Here is a 16,539-nt window from a genome sequence, read left to right on the forward strand (position 1 = left end):
AAGGTGCAAGTTCAGTTCAGAGTTCAATAGCTTAAAGCTGAGCTACGAATCCCAGATCGAGATCAGCCAAACAGACATCCGGAGGCTGGTGGCTCAGCGGGATGAGGATTCAGCTGAAAGCCAACTGCAGTACAAGAGGATGGAGGCAGAGAGGGGGAATCTGGAAGAGGATCTCAGGAAACTCAGGATTTCTTTCAGACAGGCTGAGGAGCAAAGAAAGAAGGCAGAGGAGGATGCTCACACACAGCAGACAATGCTCATAGAGGAGGGATGCAATAGGAGAGAAATAGAAAATCAAGTGGAGATGCTGATGAGGCAGAGAGAGGAAGAAAACAGACAGTATAGAGAAGAGCTGGCTGAAGTCATGAAGACCCTGCAGGAGAAGAATGACCAGCTGCTTTATGTTACACACAGTTTAGAGGAGGAGACACGTAGGAGGAAAACCACAGAAGAAGGGCAGATTGTGCTCGAGCAGTCTTTGGCCCAGCTGCAGGTGAAGCTCACAACTTCTTCAAAGGTTGAGACCCAGCTGAGGGAGAGTGAGGGGGAGCTTCAGCAAATACGTTTTGAGCTGGAGAGACAAAGCAAGGAGCGAAGCAGAGTAGAACAAAACATGAGCAGGTTACAAGGGCGCATCAAGGACCTGCAGGCTGTGAGAGACAGCCTGGAGAGCCAGGTGGAGAATCTGAGGAAAGCCAAGCAAGAGGAGGTGGGCAAAAGAAGGCAGGTCGAAGCAGAGCTGGAAAAGACCGCCATGGCCGTGACGGAGTACACCAGCACCATCACAGCACTGCGCCAGAGCCAAGAACAAACCAGCATGACAGAAAAGAGAGGCGCAGAAGAGCGTCTTAGGCTACAGGAGGAGCTAGAAAAAAGCTTGAGACAAAACCAGACCTCCTCCGAGCGCATCACTCAGCTGTGCACCGAACTGAAAACCCTCAATCAGCAACTCTCGCAGGAGAGGGTCCAACTCAAAGAGGCAAACCTGAGGAATGAGGGTCTTTACAAGACAAACGAGGAAAAGAGTAAGACGCTTAATGAGAACACGGTTGAACTCGAGAGGCTGAAGGAGGTGATAGAAACCCAGACCAAAGAAAGGCTGAGGTTGGAGGAGGAACTGAGGGCAGCACGACACGACAAGGAGGAACTCTTGAGATCCAAAAAGAGAAATGATGATGAGCTCTCTTCACAGATTACAGCTCTGGAGCTTCAGCTGCAAGCCAGCGAGCGCTGCAATGTCGACTACCGTAACCTGGTCTCAGAACTCTCCTCAGAGAGGGAGAAACTCAAGCAGGAGGCTGAAACAATACAAAAGCAGGTCACTGAGGTACATGGAAGTTTGCCTCTTCGTCGTGGACTAGTCTCGCCTTTCCAAATCAGAGTCCTCACTTGGAATATTCACTTAGCAAACCCTGTAGCTGAGCCTTTAGATTCCTTGTAGATAACTCTGATTTGAACACATACATCTGTATGTGTTTGAATAAACTTGCATGCAAACACAATGTCCCCCTCTGCCTCCCAATCTCCTCATCCCACTGTCTCCCTCCTCCCGTAATGGAGCTTTTTGGGCTTTACCTTTTTCATTCAGAATGATCAACATTATCAATGACATCACCGCCGCCAGTCCTCCGATCTACTGCAATTAAATCTTTTTCTATTGTTTTGTTTTAGCTTCTCAATCATCTCTCTAAGATACATTTTGCAAATCTGTAAAACAACACTGAAATTAAGAATGACACTCATTGGTTATTGGTTTTAAATATCTGTGCTGTTTATAAAATTTGCAGAATGTAGACATTCAGTTTTAGAAAAAGGTCATTGATAGAACTGCTTGTTTTTTTACTTCTACTTGGTAATTTTCTTTATTTTCTTACCAATCCTGTGAGACCTTGTTGTGTTTTCTTGTTGTTCTGAAGAGATTTTGCACTATTAATTCATTTCTATATTCTTATCTTAGTAAAATGAAATGGCACTTTGACATAACTCACAGATTTGCTTGATATTTTTTCACTTTAACGTTCATCATTGCGAACTCTTTAGATCTACATTTGGCATTTATTTAAAGTTGTTTATTCACGTTGCATTGTCTTGTGATTTCGACTGTTTTTGTCATTTTAAATTGTGACAAAAAAGGCTATAATGTCAGCACAAGCTCAAATTTATAGCCTCTAAATCAACTTTTAACAGCCGGTTTCAGAGCAAATATGTGTGTTATTCTGCACGATGACACCTCCGATCTCACTGATTGTATGATTTTTGACTGTCAAATACAAGGAAAATGTGGTTCTTCTTGGCTACAGACTTTCCACTGCACTTTAATGTTTGTTAACCTTTTGTCTTTTTGCCTTCTTTTTCCTTTTCCGGCAGACGAGAACCACGATGCAGTCCATTCAGTCCCAGCACAGCGAAATTACAAATGAGAGAGACACTCTGTTGGTGAGAGTGCAGAGGTTGGAAAGAGACAAAGAATACATGCAAAGAATAGAGGAAGAACTCAGTCGCATTAAACTGTCCCTTGACTCTGAGGTTCGTGATAAGCAACATCTACAAAAGGAGAATGAGAGGGTGAAGAAAGATTTAAGTTACTGGAAGGACCAGTGTGATGGTAAACAGGGAGTCATCAGACAATGCGACACAGACAAGGAGCTTCTTGAGATGGAACTGAAGTCATTAAAAAGTGAGATACAGAGGCTGACGAGGGAAGTCAGGCAGATTGAGGAGACATATAAAAGTAAACTTTCAGCCCTGCAGGTAGAACTGCAGGACGTGACAGTTGTTAGACAAACCATGGAGACTGAGCTGCAGAGAGCTAGAGAGCCCCCAGTCTTGGATGTGATTTTTGATGGAGTCCGTAAACCAGTCACAGCTAACCAGTTGCTTGACTGTGGAGTGTTGGACAAACCAACAGTTAGCCAGCTTGGGAAGGGACACAAGACAGTTCCTGAGGTTTCTAAAGAGAAAAGGGTAAGTCTCAAAGGTACAGGTCCAATAGCTGGGGTGGTAATTGAGGGTCCAAAAGGTGCAGGGTCCGGCTTTGGACCCCTTTGCAAGATGACATTCACTGAAGCCAAGAAAGAGAATCTTCTTCCACCAGATAGTGTTGACTTGCTGCTGGATGCACAAGCCGCTACAGGCCACATCATTGACCCGAGAACTAATCAGAAGCTAACAGTTGAAGAGGCCTACAATCAAGGTGTTATTGATGATGAGGACAAAGACAGGTTGCTTGCAGCAGAGGCTGCCGCTGTGGGATACAGTGGACCTGGCACAAACAAACCGCTCTCAGTGTTTCAGGCTATGAAGAAGGAACTGATTGACAAGAACACAACATTACGTCTGTTACAAGCCCAAGAGTCTGTTGGGGGGATTCTAGATCCCATACTCAGTGTCTTCCTTCCCAGAGACGCAGCCATTGAACGTAACCTAATTGACAATAAAATGTGCCATGCTTTGAACCAAAGGCCTGAGCTCTACCTGGATCCAGAAAATGAGGAAGGTACAACCTATATGTCAATGAAAAGGAGATGCAAGGTAGAGCCAAACACGGGTCTTCTGCTTCTTCCTGTTCCCGAGAAGGTAGATCCCTCTAAACTTGTCTTTGATGGTGTTCGTAAACCTGTCACTGCACAGCAGCTACTTGATTGTGGTGTCTTAGACAAGCCAACATTTAAAGATCTAGAAAAGGCCAAAAAAACGGTCCCAGAAGTGTCTGAAGACAAAAAAATCCCTCTTAAAGGCACAGGGCCCATTGCTGGTGTTGTAGTTGGAAAAGCTGGCAAAATGTCTTTGTCTGAGGCCAAGAAACAAATGCTGATACCTGCTGAAAGTGCAGATCTGCTCCTGGAAGCCCAGGCTGCCACTGGTCACATAATTGACCCGAAAGTTAATCAGAAATTGACAGTAGATGAGGCATGCGCCAGAGGTGTGGTGGACATTAATGATCGAGACAGATTACTGGAGGCAGAAGCTGCTGCCATTGGCTACAAAGACCCAAACGTAGCCAAGCCCATCTCAGTTTTTGAGGCCATGAAGAAAGGACTAATTGACAAGAATAGTGGGCTACGTTTGCTACAAGCCCAAGACTCTACAGGGGGCATTCTAGACCCAAACCTTAGCGTATTCCTCCCGAAACCCACGGCTATAAAGCGTAACCTTTTGAATGCAGACCTTTCTCAAGCTCTAAGCAAGAGTCCTGAATGCTATATTGACCCAGAAACAGAGCAAGATGCCAGTTATGGAGCGTTGAAGAAAAGATGCAAGATAGAATCTCACACAGGTCTGCTTCTATTGCCAGTCACAGAGAAGCTCGATCCCTCCAAACTGATGTTTGAAGGTGTGCGCAAGCCAGTCTCAGCAAAGCAGCTGCTGGAATGTGGTGTCCTTGACGAACCAACCTTTAACCAGCTTTTGAAAGGAGAGAAAAGTGTCCCACAGGTGTCTGAGGATAAAAAGATCCCTCTGAAGGGGACAGGATCGATTGCTGGTGTGGAAGTTGGACCTTTAGGGAAAATGTCTTTAACAGATGCCAAAAAACAAATGCTCATCCCCTCAGAGAGTGCAGATTTGTTGCTGGAAGCCCAGGCTGCCACAGGTCACATTATTGACCCCACATCCAATCAGAAATTGACAGTAGAGGAAGCGTGTGGGAAGGGAGTGGTGGACAAGAGTGATCGGGATAAACTGTTAGCAGCAGAAGCTGCTGCTGTGGGTTATAAGGATCCACGTACAGCTCAGCCTCTTTCGGTATTTGAGGCAATCAAGAAGGGATTAATTGACAAAAAGACTGGAGTGAGGCTGCTACAGGCCCAGGAGTCTGCAGGGGGCATTCTGGATCCAAACCTCAGCGTGTTCCTCCCTAAAGACACGGCTATAAAGCGTAACCTTTTGGATGAAGACCTCTGTCGTGCACTAAACCAGAATCCCGAGTGTTACCTTGACCCAGAAACGGAGAAGGATGCCAGCTATGGAGCTTTAAAGGGAAGATGCAAAACAGAGTCTAAAACAAGTCTGATGCTTTTGCCAGTGTCTGGGAGTAAAGACCCCTCCAAACTGATGTTTGATGGTGTGCGCAAGCCAGTCTCAGCACAGCAGCTGCTAGAATGTGGTGTCCTTGACAAACCAACCTTTAACCAGCTTTTGAAAGGGGAGAAAGGTGTCCCACAGGTGTCTGAGGATAAAAAGATCCCTCTGAAGGGGACAGGATCGATTGCTGGTGTGGAAGTTGGACCTTTAGGGAAAATGTCTTTAACTGATGCCAAAAAACAAATGCTCATCCCCTCAGAGAGTGCAGATTTGTTGCTGGAAGCCCAGGCTGCCACAGGTCACATCATTGACCCAACATCCAATCAGAAATTGACAGTAGAAGAAGCGTGTGGGAAGGGAGTGGTGGACAAGAGCGATCGGGATAAACTGTTAGCAGCAGAAGCTGCTGCTGTGGGTTATAAGGATCCACGTACAGCTCAGCCTCTTTCAGTATTTGAGGCAATCAAGAAGGGATTAATTGACAAAAAGACTGGAGTGAGGCTGCTACAGGCCCAGGACTCTGCAGGGGGCATTCTGGATCCAAACCTCAGCGTGTTCCTCCCTAAAGACACGGCTATAAAGCGTAACCTTTTGGATGAAGACCTCTGTCGTGCACTAAACCAGAATCCCGAGTGTTACCTTGACCCAGAAACGGAGAAGGATGCCAGCTATGGAGCTTTAAAGGGAAGATGCAAAACAGAGTCTAAAACAAATCTAATGCTTTTGCCAGTGTCTGAGAGGAAAGACCCCTCCAAACTGATGTTTGATGGTGTGCGCAAGCCAGTCTCAGCACAGCAGCTGCTAGAATGTGGTGTCCTTGACAAACCAACCTTTAACCAGCTTTTGAAAGGAGAGAAAAGTGTCCCACAGGTGTCTGAGGATAAAAAGATCCCTTTGAAGGGGACAGGATCGATTGCTGGTGTGGAAGTTGGACCTTTAGGGAAAATGTCTTTTACAGAGGCCAAAAAACAAATGCTCATCCCCTCAAAGAGTGCAGATTTGTTGCTGGAAGCCCAGGCTGCCACAGGTCACATCATTGACCCCACATCCAATCAGAAATTGACAGTAGAGGAGGCATGTATGAAGGGAGTGGTGGACAAGAGTGATCGGGATAAACTGTTAGCAGCAGAAGCTGCTGCTGTGGGTTATAAGGATCCACGTACAGCTCAGCCTCTTTCAGTATTTGAGGCAATCAAGAAGGGATTAATTGACAAAAAGACTGGAGTGAGGCTGCTACAGGCCCAGGACTCTGCAGGGGGCATTCTGGATCCAAACCTCAGCGTATTCCTCCCTAAAGACACGGCTATAAAGCGTAACCTTTTGGATGCAGAACTCTGTCGTGCACTAAACCAGAATCCCGAGTGTTACCTTGACCCAGAAACGGAGAAGGATGCCAGCTATGGAGCTTTAAAGGGAAGATGCAAAACAGAGTCTAAAACAAATCTAATGCTTTTGCCAGTGTCTGAGAGGAAAGACCCCTCCAAACTGATGTTTGATGGTGTGCGCAAGCCAGTCTCAGCACAGCAGCTGCTAGAATGTGGTGTCCTTGACAAACCAACCTTTAACCAGCTTTTGAAAGGAGAGAAAAGTGTCCCACAGGTGTCTGAGGATAAAAAGATCCCTCTGAAGGGGACAGGATCGATTGCTGGTGTGGAAGTTGGACCTTTAGGGAAATTGTCTTTCACAGAGGCCAAAAAACAAATGCTCATCCCCTCAGAGAGTGCAGATTTGTTGCTGGAAGCCCAAGCTGCCACAGGTCACATCATTGACCCCACATCCAATCAGAAATTGACAGTAGAAGAAGCGTGTGGGAAGGGAGTGGTGGACAAGAGCGATCGGGATAAACTGTTAGCAGCAGAAGCTGCTGCTGTGGGTTATAAGGATCCACGTACAGCCCAGCCTCTTTCGGTATTTGAGGCAATCAAGAAGGGATTAATTGACAAAAAGACTGGAGTGAGGCTGCTACAGGCCCAGGACTCTGCAGGGGGCATTCTGGATCCAAACCTCAGCGTGTTCCTCCCTAAAGACACGGCTATAAAGCGTAACCTTTTGGATGAAGACCTCTGTCGTGCACTAAACCAGAATCCCGAGTGTTACCTAGACCCAGAAACGGAGAAGGATGCCAGCTATGGAGCTTTAAAGGGAAGATGCAAAACAGAGTCTAAAACAAGTCTGATGCTTTTGCCAGTGTCTGAGAGGAAAGACCCCTCCAAACTGATGTTTGATGGTGTGCGCAAGCCAGTCTCAGCACAGCAGCTGCTAGAATGTGGTGTCCTTGACAAACCAACCTTTAACCAGCTTTTGAAAGGAGAGAAAAGTGTCCCACAGGTGTCTGAGGATAAAAAGATCCCTTTGAAGGGGACAGGATCGATTGCTGGTGTGGAAGTTGGACCTTTAGGGAAAATGTCTTTAACAGAGGCCAAAAAACAAATGCTCATCCCCTCAAAGAGTGCAGATTTGTTGCTGGAAGCCCAGGCTGCCACAGGTCACATCATTGACCCAACATCCAATCAGAAATTGACAGTAGAGGAGGCATGTATGAAGGGAGTGGTGGACAAGAGTGATCGGGATAAACTGTTAGCAGCAGAAGCTGCTGCTGTGGGTTATAAGGATCCACGTACAGCTCAGCCTCTTTCAGTATTTGAGGCAATCAAGAAGGGATTAATTGACAAAAAGACTGGAGTGAGGCTGCTACAGGCCCAGGACTCTGCAGGGGGCATTCTGGATCCAAACCTCAGCGTGTTCCTCCCTAAAGACACGGCTATAAAGCGTAACCTTTTGGATGCAGACCTCTGTCGTGCACTAAACCAGAATCCCGAGTGTTACCTTGACCCAGAAACGGAGAAGGATGCCAGCTATGGAGCTTTAAAGGGAAGATGCAAAACAGAGTCTAAAACAAGTCTGATGCTTTTGCCAGTGTCTGGGAGGAAAGACCCCTCCAAACTGATGTTTGATGGTGTGCGCAAGCCAGTCTCAGCACAGCAGCTGCTAGAATGTGGTATCCTTGACGAACCAACCTTTAACCAGCTTTTGAAAGGGGAGAAAAGTGTCCCACAGGTGTCTGAGGATAAAAAGATCCCTCTGAAGGGGACAGGATCGATTGCTGGTGTGGAAGTTGGACCTTTAGGGAAAATGTCTTTCACAGAGGCCAAAAAACAAATGCTCATCCCCTCAGAGAGTGCAGATTTGTTGCTGGAAGCCCAGGCTGCCACAGGTCACATCATTGACCCCACATCCAATCAGAAATTGACAGTAGAGGAAGCGTGTATGAAGGGAGTGGTGGACAAGAGCGATCGGGATAAACTGTTAGCAGCAGAAGCTGCTGCTGTGGGTTATAAGGATCCACGTACAGCCCAGCCTCTTTCAGTATTTGAGGCAATCAAGAAGGGATTAATTGACAAAAAGACTGGAGTGAGGCTGCTACAGGCCCAGGACTCTGCAGGGGGCATTCTGGATCCAAAACTCAGCGTGTTCCTCCCTAAAGACACGGCTATAAAGCGTAACCTTTTGGATGCAGACCTCTGTCGTGCACTAAACCAGAATCCCGAGTGTTACCTAGACCCAGAAACGGAGAAGGATGCCAGCTATGGAGCTTTAAAGGGAAGATGCAAAACAGAGTCTAAAACAAGTCTGAAACTTTTGCCAGTGTCTGGGAGTAAAGACCCCTCCAAACTGATGTTTGATGGTGTGCGCAAGCCAGTCTCAGCACAGCAGCTGCTAGAATGTGGTGTCCTTGACGAACCAACCTTTAACCAGCTTTTGAAAGGAGAGAAAAGTGTCCCACAGGTGTCTGAGGATAAAAAGATCCCTCTGAAGGGGACAGGGTCAATTGCTGGTGTGGAAGTTGGACCTTTAGGGAAAATGTCTTTCACAGAGGCCAAAAAACAAATGCTCATCCCCTCAAAGAGTGCAGATTTGTTGCTGGAAGCCCAGGCTGCCACAGGTCACATCATTGACCCAACATCCAATCAGAAATTGACAGTAGAAGAAGCGTGTGGGAAGGGAGTGGTGGACAAGAGTGATCGGGATAAACTGTTAGCAGCAGAAGCTGCTGCTGTGGGTTATAAGGATCCACGTACAGCTCAGCCTCTTTCAGTATTTGAGGCAATCAAGAAGGGATTAATTGACAAAAAGACTGGAGTGAGGCTGCTACAGGCCCAAGACTCTGCAGGGGGCATTCTGGATCCAAACCTCAGCGTGTTCCTCCCTAAAGACACGGCTATAAAGCGTAACCTTTTGGATGCAGAACTCTGTCGTGCACTAAACCAGAATCCCGAGTGTTACCTTGACCCAGAAACGGAGAAGGATGCTAGCTATGGAGCTTTAAAGGGAAGATGCAAAACAGAGTCTAAAACAAGTCTGATGCTTTTGCCAGTGTCTGAGAGGAAAGACCCCTCCAAACTGATGTTTGATGGTGTGCGCAAGCCAGTCTCAGCACAGCAGCTGCTAGAATGTGGTATCCTTGACGAACCAACCGTTAACAAGCTTTTGAAAGGAGAGAAAAGTGTCCCACAGGTGTCTGAGGATAAAAAGATCTTTCTGAAAGGGACAGGATCGATTGCTGGTGTGGAAGTTGGACCTTTAGGGAAAATGTCTTTCACAGAGGCCAAAAAACAAATGCTCATCCCCTCAAAGAGTGCAGATTTGTTGCTGGAAGCCCAGGCTGCCACAGGTCACATCATTGACCCAACATCCAATCAGAAATTGACAGTAGAAGAAGCGTGTATGAAGGGAGTGGTGGACAAGAGTGATCGGGATAAACTGTTAGCAGCAGAAGCTGCTGCTGTGGGTTATAAGGATCCACGTACAGCCCAGCCTCTTTCAGTATTTGAGGCAATCAAGAAGGGATTAATTGACAAAAAGACTGGAGTGAGGCTTCTACAAGCCCAGGACTCTGCAGGGGGCATTCTGGATCCAAACCTCAGCGTGTTCCTCCCTAAAGACACGGCTATAAAGCGTAACCTTTTGGATGCAGACCTCTGTCGTGCACTAAACCAGAATCCCGAGTGTTACCTTGACCCAGAAACGGAGAAGGATGCCAGCTATGGAGCTTTAAAGGGAAGATGCAAAACAGAGTCTAAAACAAGTCTGAAACTATTGCCAGTGTCTGAGAGGAAAGACCCCTCCAAACTGATGTTTGATGGTGTGCGCAAGCCAGTCTCAGCAAAGCAGCTGCTAGAATGTGGTATCCTTGACGAACCAACCTTTAACCAGCTTTTGAAAGGAGAGAAAAGTGTCCCACAGGTGTCTGAGGATAAAAAGATCCCTCTGAAGGGGACAGGATCAATTGCTGGTGTGGAAGTTGGACCTTTAGGGAAAATGTCTTTCACAGAGGCCAAAAAACAAATGCTCATCCCCTCAAAGAGTGCAGATTTGTTGCTGGAAGCCCAGGCTGCCACAGGTCACATCATTGACCCAACATCCAATCAGAAATTGACAGTAGAAGAAGCGTGTGGGAAGGGAGTGGTGGACAAGAGCGATCGGGATAAACTGCTAGCAGCAGAAGCTGCTGCTGTGGGTTATAAGGATCCACGTACAGCTCAGCCTCTTTCAGTATTTGAGGCAATCAAGAAGGGATTAATTGACAAAAAGACTGGAGTGAGGCTTCTACAAGCCCAGGACTCTGCAGGGGGCATTCTGGATCCAAACCTCAGCGTGTTCCTCCCTAAAGACACGGCTATAAAGCGTAACCTTTTGGATGCAGATCTCTGTCGTGCACTAAACCAGAATCCCGAGTGTTACCTTGACCCAGAAACGGAGAAGGATGCCAGCTATGGAGCTTTAAAGGGAAGATGCAAAACAGAGTCTAAAACAAGTCTGAAACTATTGCCAGTGTCTGAGAGGAAAGACCCCTCCAAACTGATGTTTGATGGTGTGCGCAAGCCAGTCTCAGCACAGCAGCTGCTAGAATGTGGTATCCTTGACGAACCAACCGTTAACCAGCTTTTGAAAGGGGAGAAAAGTGTCCCACAGGTGTCTGAGGATAAAAAGATCCCTCTGAAGGGGACAGGATCGATTGCTGGTGTGGAAGTTGGACCTTTAGGGAAAATGTCTTTCACAGAGGCCAAAAAACAAATGCTCATCCCCTCAAAGAGTGCAGATTTGCTGCTGCAAGCCCAGGCTGCCACAGGTCACATCATTGACCCAACATCCAATCAGAAATTGACAGTAGAAGAAGCGTGTGGGAAGGGAGTGGTGGACAAGAGTGATCGGGATAAACTGTTAGCAGCAGAAGCTGCTGCTGTGGGTTATAAGGATCCACGTACAGCTCAGCCTCTTTCAGTATTTGAGGCAATCAAGAAGGGATTAATTGACAAAAAGACTGGAGTGAGGCTACTACAGGCCCAGGACTCTGCAGGGGGCATTCTGGATCCAAACCTCAGCGTATTCCTCCCTAAAGACACGGCTATAAAGCGTAACCTTTTGGATGCAGACCTCTGTCGTGCACTAAACCAGAATCCCGAGTGTTACCTTGACCCAGAAACGGAGAAGGATGCCAGCTATGGAGCTTTAAAGGGAAGATGCAAAACAGAGTCTAAAACAAGTCTGATGCTTTTGCCAGTGTCTGAGAGGAAAGACCCCTCCAAACTGATGTTTGATGGTGTGCGCAAGCCAGTCTCAGCACAGCAGCTGCTAGAATGTGGTATCCTTGACGAACCAACCCTTAACAAGCTTTTGAAAGGAGAGAAAAGTGTCCCACAGGTGTCTGAGGATAAAAAGATCTTTCTGAAAGGGACAGGATCGATTGCTGGTGTGGAAGTTGGACCTTTAGGGAAATTGTCTTTCACAGAGGCCAAAAAACAAATGCTCATCCCCTCAAAGAGTGCAGATTTGTTGCTGGAAGCCCAGGCTGCCACAGGTCACATCATTGACCCAACATCCAATCAGAAATTGACAGTAGAAGAAGCGTGTATGAAGGGAGTGGTGGACAAGAGCGATCGGGATAAACTGTTAGCAGCAGAAGCTGCTGCTGTGGGTTATAAGGATCCACGTACAGCTCAGCCTCTTTCAGTATTTGAGGCAATCAAGAAGGGATTAATTGACAAAAAGACTGGAGTGAGGCTGCTACAGGCCCAGGACTCTGCAGGGGGCATTCTGGATCCAAACCTCAGCGTGTTCCTCCCTAAAGACACGGCTATAAAGCGTAACCTTTTGGATGCAGAACTCTGTCGTGTACTAAACCAGAATCCCGAGTGTTACCTTGACCCAGAAACGGAGAAGGAAGCCAGCTATGGAGCTTTAAAGGGAAGATGCAAAACAGAGTCTAAAACAAGTCTGATGCTTTTGCCAGTGTCTGAGAGGAAAGACCCCTCCAAACTGATGTTTGATGGTGTGCGCAAGCCAGTCTCAGCACAGCAGCTGCTAGAATGTGGTATCCTTGACAAACCAACCTTTAACCAGCTTTTGAAAGGGGAGAAAAGTGTCCCACAGGTGTCTGAGGATAAAAAGATCCCTCTGAAGGGGACAGGATCGATTGCTGGTGTGGAAGTTGGACATTTAGGGAAAATGTCTTTCACAGAGGCCAAAAAACAAATGCTCATCCCCTCAAAGAGTGCAGTTTTGCTGCTGGAAGCCCAGGCTGCCACAGGTCACATCATTGACCCTAAAATGGAGCTGAAATTGACAGTAGAGGAGGCATGTGTCAAAGGAGTGGTGGATGTCAAAGATCGAAACAAGTTGTTGGCAGCAGAGGCTGCTGCTGTTGGCTATAAGGATCCTTCTGACGGCAAGTCCATCTCAGTGTTTGAGGCCATGAAAAAGGGGCTAATTGATGAGAAAACTGGGCTACGCCTGCTGCAGGCTCAGGAGTCAGTGGGAGGAATTCTAGATCCCAATCTTAGTGTATTCTTACCTAAAGACAAAGCTGTTAAGCACAACCTTTTGGATGAAAAACTCCTTCATGCCCTAAAGAAGAATGCTGCTTGTTACATTGACCCAGAAACTGAGCGTGATATCAGCTACGGAGATTTGAAGAAAAGATGTAACACAAACACTCACACAGGCCTACATATTTTACCAGTCTCAGTGAAGTTTGACCCCTCAAAATTACTTTTTGATGGTGTACGCAAAACAGTATCTGCACAGCAGCTACTTGATTGTGGAGTCCTGGACAAACCAACATTCAACCAACTAATGAAAGGAGAGAAAACTGTCTCAGATGTGTCCGTGGATAAAAAAGTCTTTCTCAAGGGCACTGGATCAATTGCTGGTGTGGAGGCTGGACCTTTAGGGAAAATGTCTTTCACAGAGGCAAAGAAACAGAAAATTATGTCATCCGGCAGTGCAGATATGCTTCTGCGTGCTCAGGCAGCCACAGGTCACATCATTGACCCCAGGACAAATCAGAAACTCACTGTAAAAGAAGCATGTGCCAGAGGAGTAGTGGATAAGGAGGATGAATCAATGTTGCTTGCAGCTGAGGGTGCCGCTATAGGTTACAAAGACACGAACACTGGGAAGCTCCTCTCAGTATGCCAGGCAATGAGAAAGGGATTAATTGACAAGGACACAGCTTTGCATCTGATTCAAGCACAAGAGTCTGTTGGGGGTATTTTGGACCCCGCACTCAGTGTCTTCCTGCCCAGAGACAGAGCAAAGGATCGGGATCTCATAGATGTGGACCTGTACCAGGCTTTGAATAAGAAACCAGAGTGCTACCTGGACCCAGAAACCCAACAACCGTCTACATATATATCACTTAAGAAAAGGTGCAAAGTTGATCCAAACACAGGTCTTTTGCTTCTCCCAAAACCTAAAAAGCCTTTAACTATACAGGGACTCAGGAACCAGGTGTCGGTTGTAGATCTGGTGGATGCAAACTTGCTGGAACCTTCTGTTATTGATAAAGTGAATGAAGGTAAATTGACAAGCCAAGACATTGAAGATCGTCTGCACTTATACCTTCGGGGTTCCACCTGCATAGCAGGAGTTTATGATGAGGCCAGTGATAAGGTACTGACAGTCTATCAGGCCATGAAAGATGGACTGCTGCGTTATGGCACTTCTTTGGAGCTGCTTGAAGCCCAGGCTGCCTCCGGTTTTATAGTAGATCCTGTTAATAACCTCTTTCTGACTGTTAATGACGCCCACAATAGAAGACTGTTTGGGCCGGAGTTTAAGGACAAACTTTTAGTAGCAGAAAGGGCTGTGACTGGTTACAAAGTGCCTGGAACAGACAAGATAATCTCCATCTTTCAGGCCATGGAGAAAGGTCTTGTGGAGAAAGGTCATGGCATCCGCTTACTAGAGGCCCAGATTGCCAGTGGTGGCATCATTGATCCTGTACACAGCCATCGTATCGATGTGAATGTGGCCTACAAGAGAGGTTACTTTGACGAGGAAATGAACAAGATCCTGACTGATCCGAGTGATGATACCAAAGGTTTCTTTGACCCAAACACAGAGGAAAACCTAACCTATCTGGAACTGAAGAAACGCTGTATCTTAGACAAGAAGTCCGGCCTCCTTCTGCTGCCCATCATAGACAAGAAGAAGCAAGAGTCTTCATCAAGAAACACCCTCAGAAAGAGGAGGGTGATAATTGTGGATCCAGAAACTGATAAAGAGATGACGATACGTGAAGCGTATGACAAAGGTTATATTGACTATGACACCTTCCTGGAGTTGTCTGAGCAGGAGTGTGAATGGGAAGAGATCACTGTCACTGCTCCAGACGGTTCCACAAAAATTGTGATTATTGACAGGAAAACTGGAATACAGTACGACATCTCCGAACTGCTGGAAAAGCGAGTAATTGATGAAACACTTTTACAGCAGTACCGTTCACGAAGCATCACCCTCACTCAGTTTGCAGACATCATCACCAATAAGACCAAAAGTCTGTCATCATCATTATCAACCTCAGTATCTTCAGCGTTCCCTGCAGCATCTTCAGTGGCACCATCATCAACATCAACGTCAAGAACATCAACATCATCTTTCGGAAAATCTTCAGTCTCATCATCTTCAACTTCAAGAACATCAACATCAACTTTCGAAAAATCTTCGGTCACATCATCTTCAACTTCAAGAATATCAGAAGCTTCAAGTCCTGTGTCCCTGACATCCTCTTCCTCCTTTTCCACATCAAGACCCTTGTCGCCTACTTTCACCAAGACGACCACAACAAAAGTTACGACTGTCATGAAAGGAGGCACCACAACCAGCACTGTTGCTCAGGATTCTTCAGACTCCTTGAAGCACATGTCCAGCCTATCTGTCAGTCTGTCCTCTCCTGTTGCAACAGTGGGTGAGCTGGAACCTGTGGGGGCCATTTTTGACACAGAGACTTTGGAGAAGATATCTATCACAGAGGCTGTAAATCGTGGTCTAGTGGATACCATCACTGCCCAGAGACTGCTTGAGGCCCAAGCCTGCACTGGAGGAATTGTCGATCCCAAAAATGGCCACAGGCTCAGCATCCAAGAGGCCCTTAACGTGGGCATAATCACTCGTGATATGTCCATTAAACTGAAGCCTGCCCAGAAAGCCTATATTGGTTTTGATAATCTAAAAGCCAAGAGGAAGATGTCAGCTGCTGAGGCCATGAAGGAGCTGTGGTTACCATATGAGGCGGGACAGAGATTCATGGAATTTCAGGTTGTAACAGGGGGGCTTTATGACCCAGAAATGAGGTGCAGAAGAAGCATAGAGGATGGTTTGAAAATGGGCTGGCTGGATGGGAGTGCAGCACAGAGGCTCCAAGACTTCAAACAGCACACAAAGAACCTGACATGCCCCAAAAGCAAACTCAGAATCACTTACAAAGAAGCTCTGGATAACTGCCTGTTGGAGGAGGGCACTGGGGTGAAAATGCTCCAGGCATCATCTATGTCTTCCAGGGGGATCAGCAGTCCATACAACGTCGCCTCTGCCCCAGGATCCACCACAGGCTCCAGGAGTGGCTCTCAGCGATGCTCCCGCAGGGGCAGTTTGGACCTAGGCCTCTTATACCCCGGACCCAGCTTCATGAGCTTCACCAGCTACTCGTCTACTAAATAAATAAAAAAAAAGGTGGCCTGAATTTGTGAGAATACTTTTTTTAATGTGCAGAAAATTACTAAATGTGTTTTGCTTTGTGTTTGCAGAGAAGATTTTTGTTCTCTTTATCGTCTTAGATCTACGCTTTGGTGTTGCCATGCTTATAATACTGTAATTCAAATAATCACAATGAAGTAAGACAATATTTGGCGAGGTATTTGGATTAAATATAAATTGAATGTTACTGATTTTTGCTTGCTTAAATAAACAGTTTTAGTCTATCTTTATTCTGTAACTTCATTATATTACATTACATTGGTATTGTGTTATCAGTTGTTTTCTTTTAAAACATATTCTGTGCTTATTTTGTGGAAAAGGGTACCAAGTTTCATCAATACATGGTTTCTTTTTTTATTTTCTTAAACCAAATCAGTTGTAAAATGCTTTTTGGTTAATGCTTCCAGCTTGTAACCATTTTTCATTATCTCAAAATAAAACTTGAGGCATTTGGTCTCATGCATTGGTGACTTTTCTTGG

General features: G+C 46.2%; 2 protein-coding genes across 2 annotated transcripts in view; both read left to right on the forward strand.

Moving 5' to 3' along the window:
- The window catches only part of LOC140311398 (uncharacterized), a 29,031-nt gene extending 12,753 nt beyond the window's left edge, over positions 1–16,278 (forward strand). Inside the window, exon 19 of the mRNA XM_072388773.1 lies at positions 2,368–16,278. Coding sequence (XP_072244874.1) covers positions 2,368–16,023 — 13,656 coding nt within the window. The 3' untranslated portion in view covers positions 16,024–16,278. The remainder of the gene's footprint in view (positions 1–2,367) is intronic.
- Positions 5–1,729, forward strand: LOC140311539 (desmoplakin-B-like; the record flags this gene model as incomplete). Its single annotated transcript, XM_072388933.1, has 1 exon — positions 5–1,729. A coding segment is annotated over one exon (1,437 nt), but the record flags the coding sequence as incomplete, so codon positions are not given.
- Positions 16,279–16,539: the final 261 nt, after the last annotated feature.

This window comes from Leuresthes tenuis, unplaced genomic scaffold, assembly GCF_036924035.1.
Source record: "Leuresthes tenuis unplaced genomic scaffold, fLeuTen1.0.hap1 SCAF_7, whole genome shotgun sequence".
Taxonomy (NCBI): Eukaryota; Metazoa; Chordata; class Actinopteri; order Atheriniformes; family Atherinopsidae; genus Leuresthes; species Leuresthes tenuis.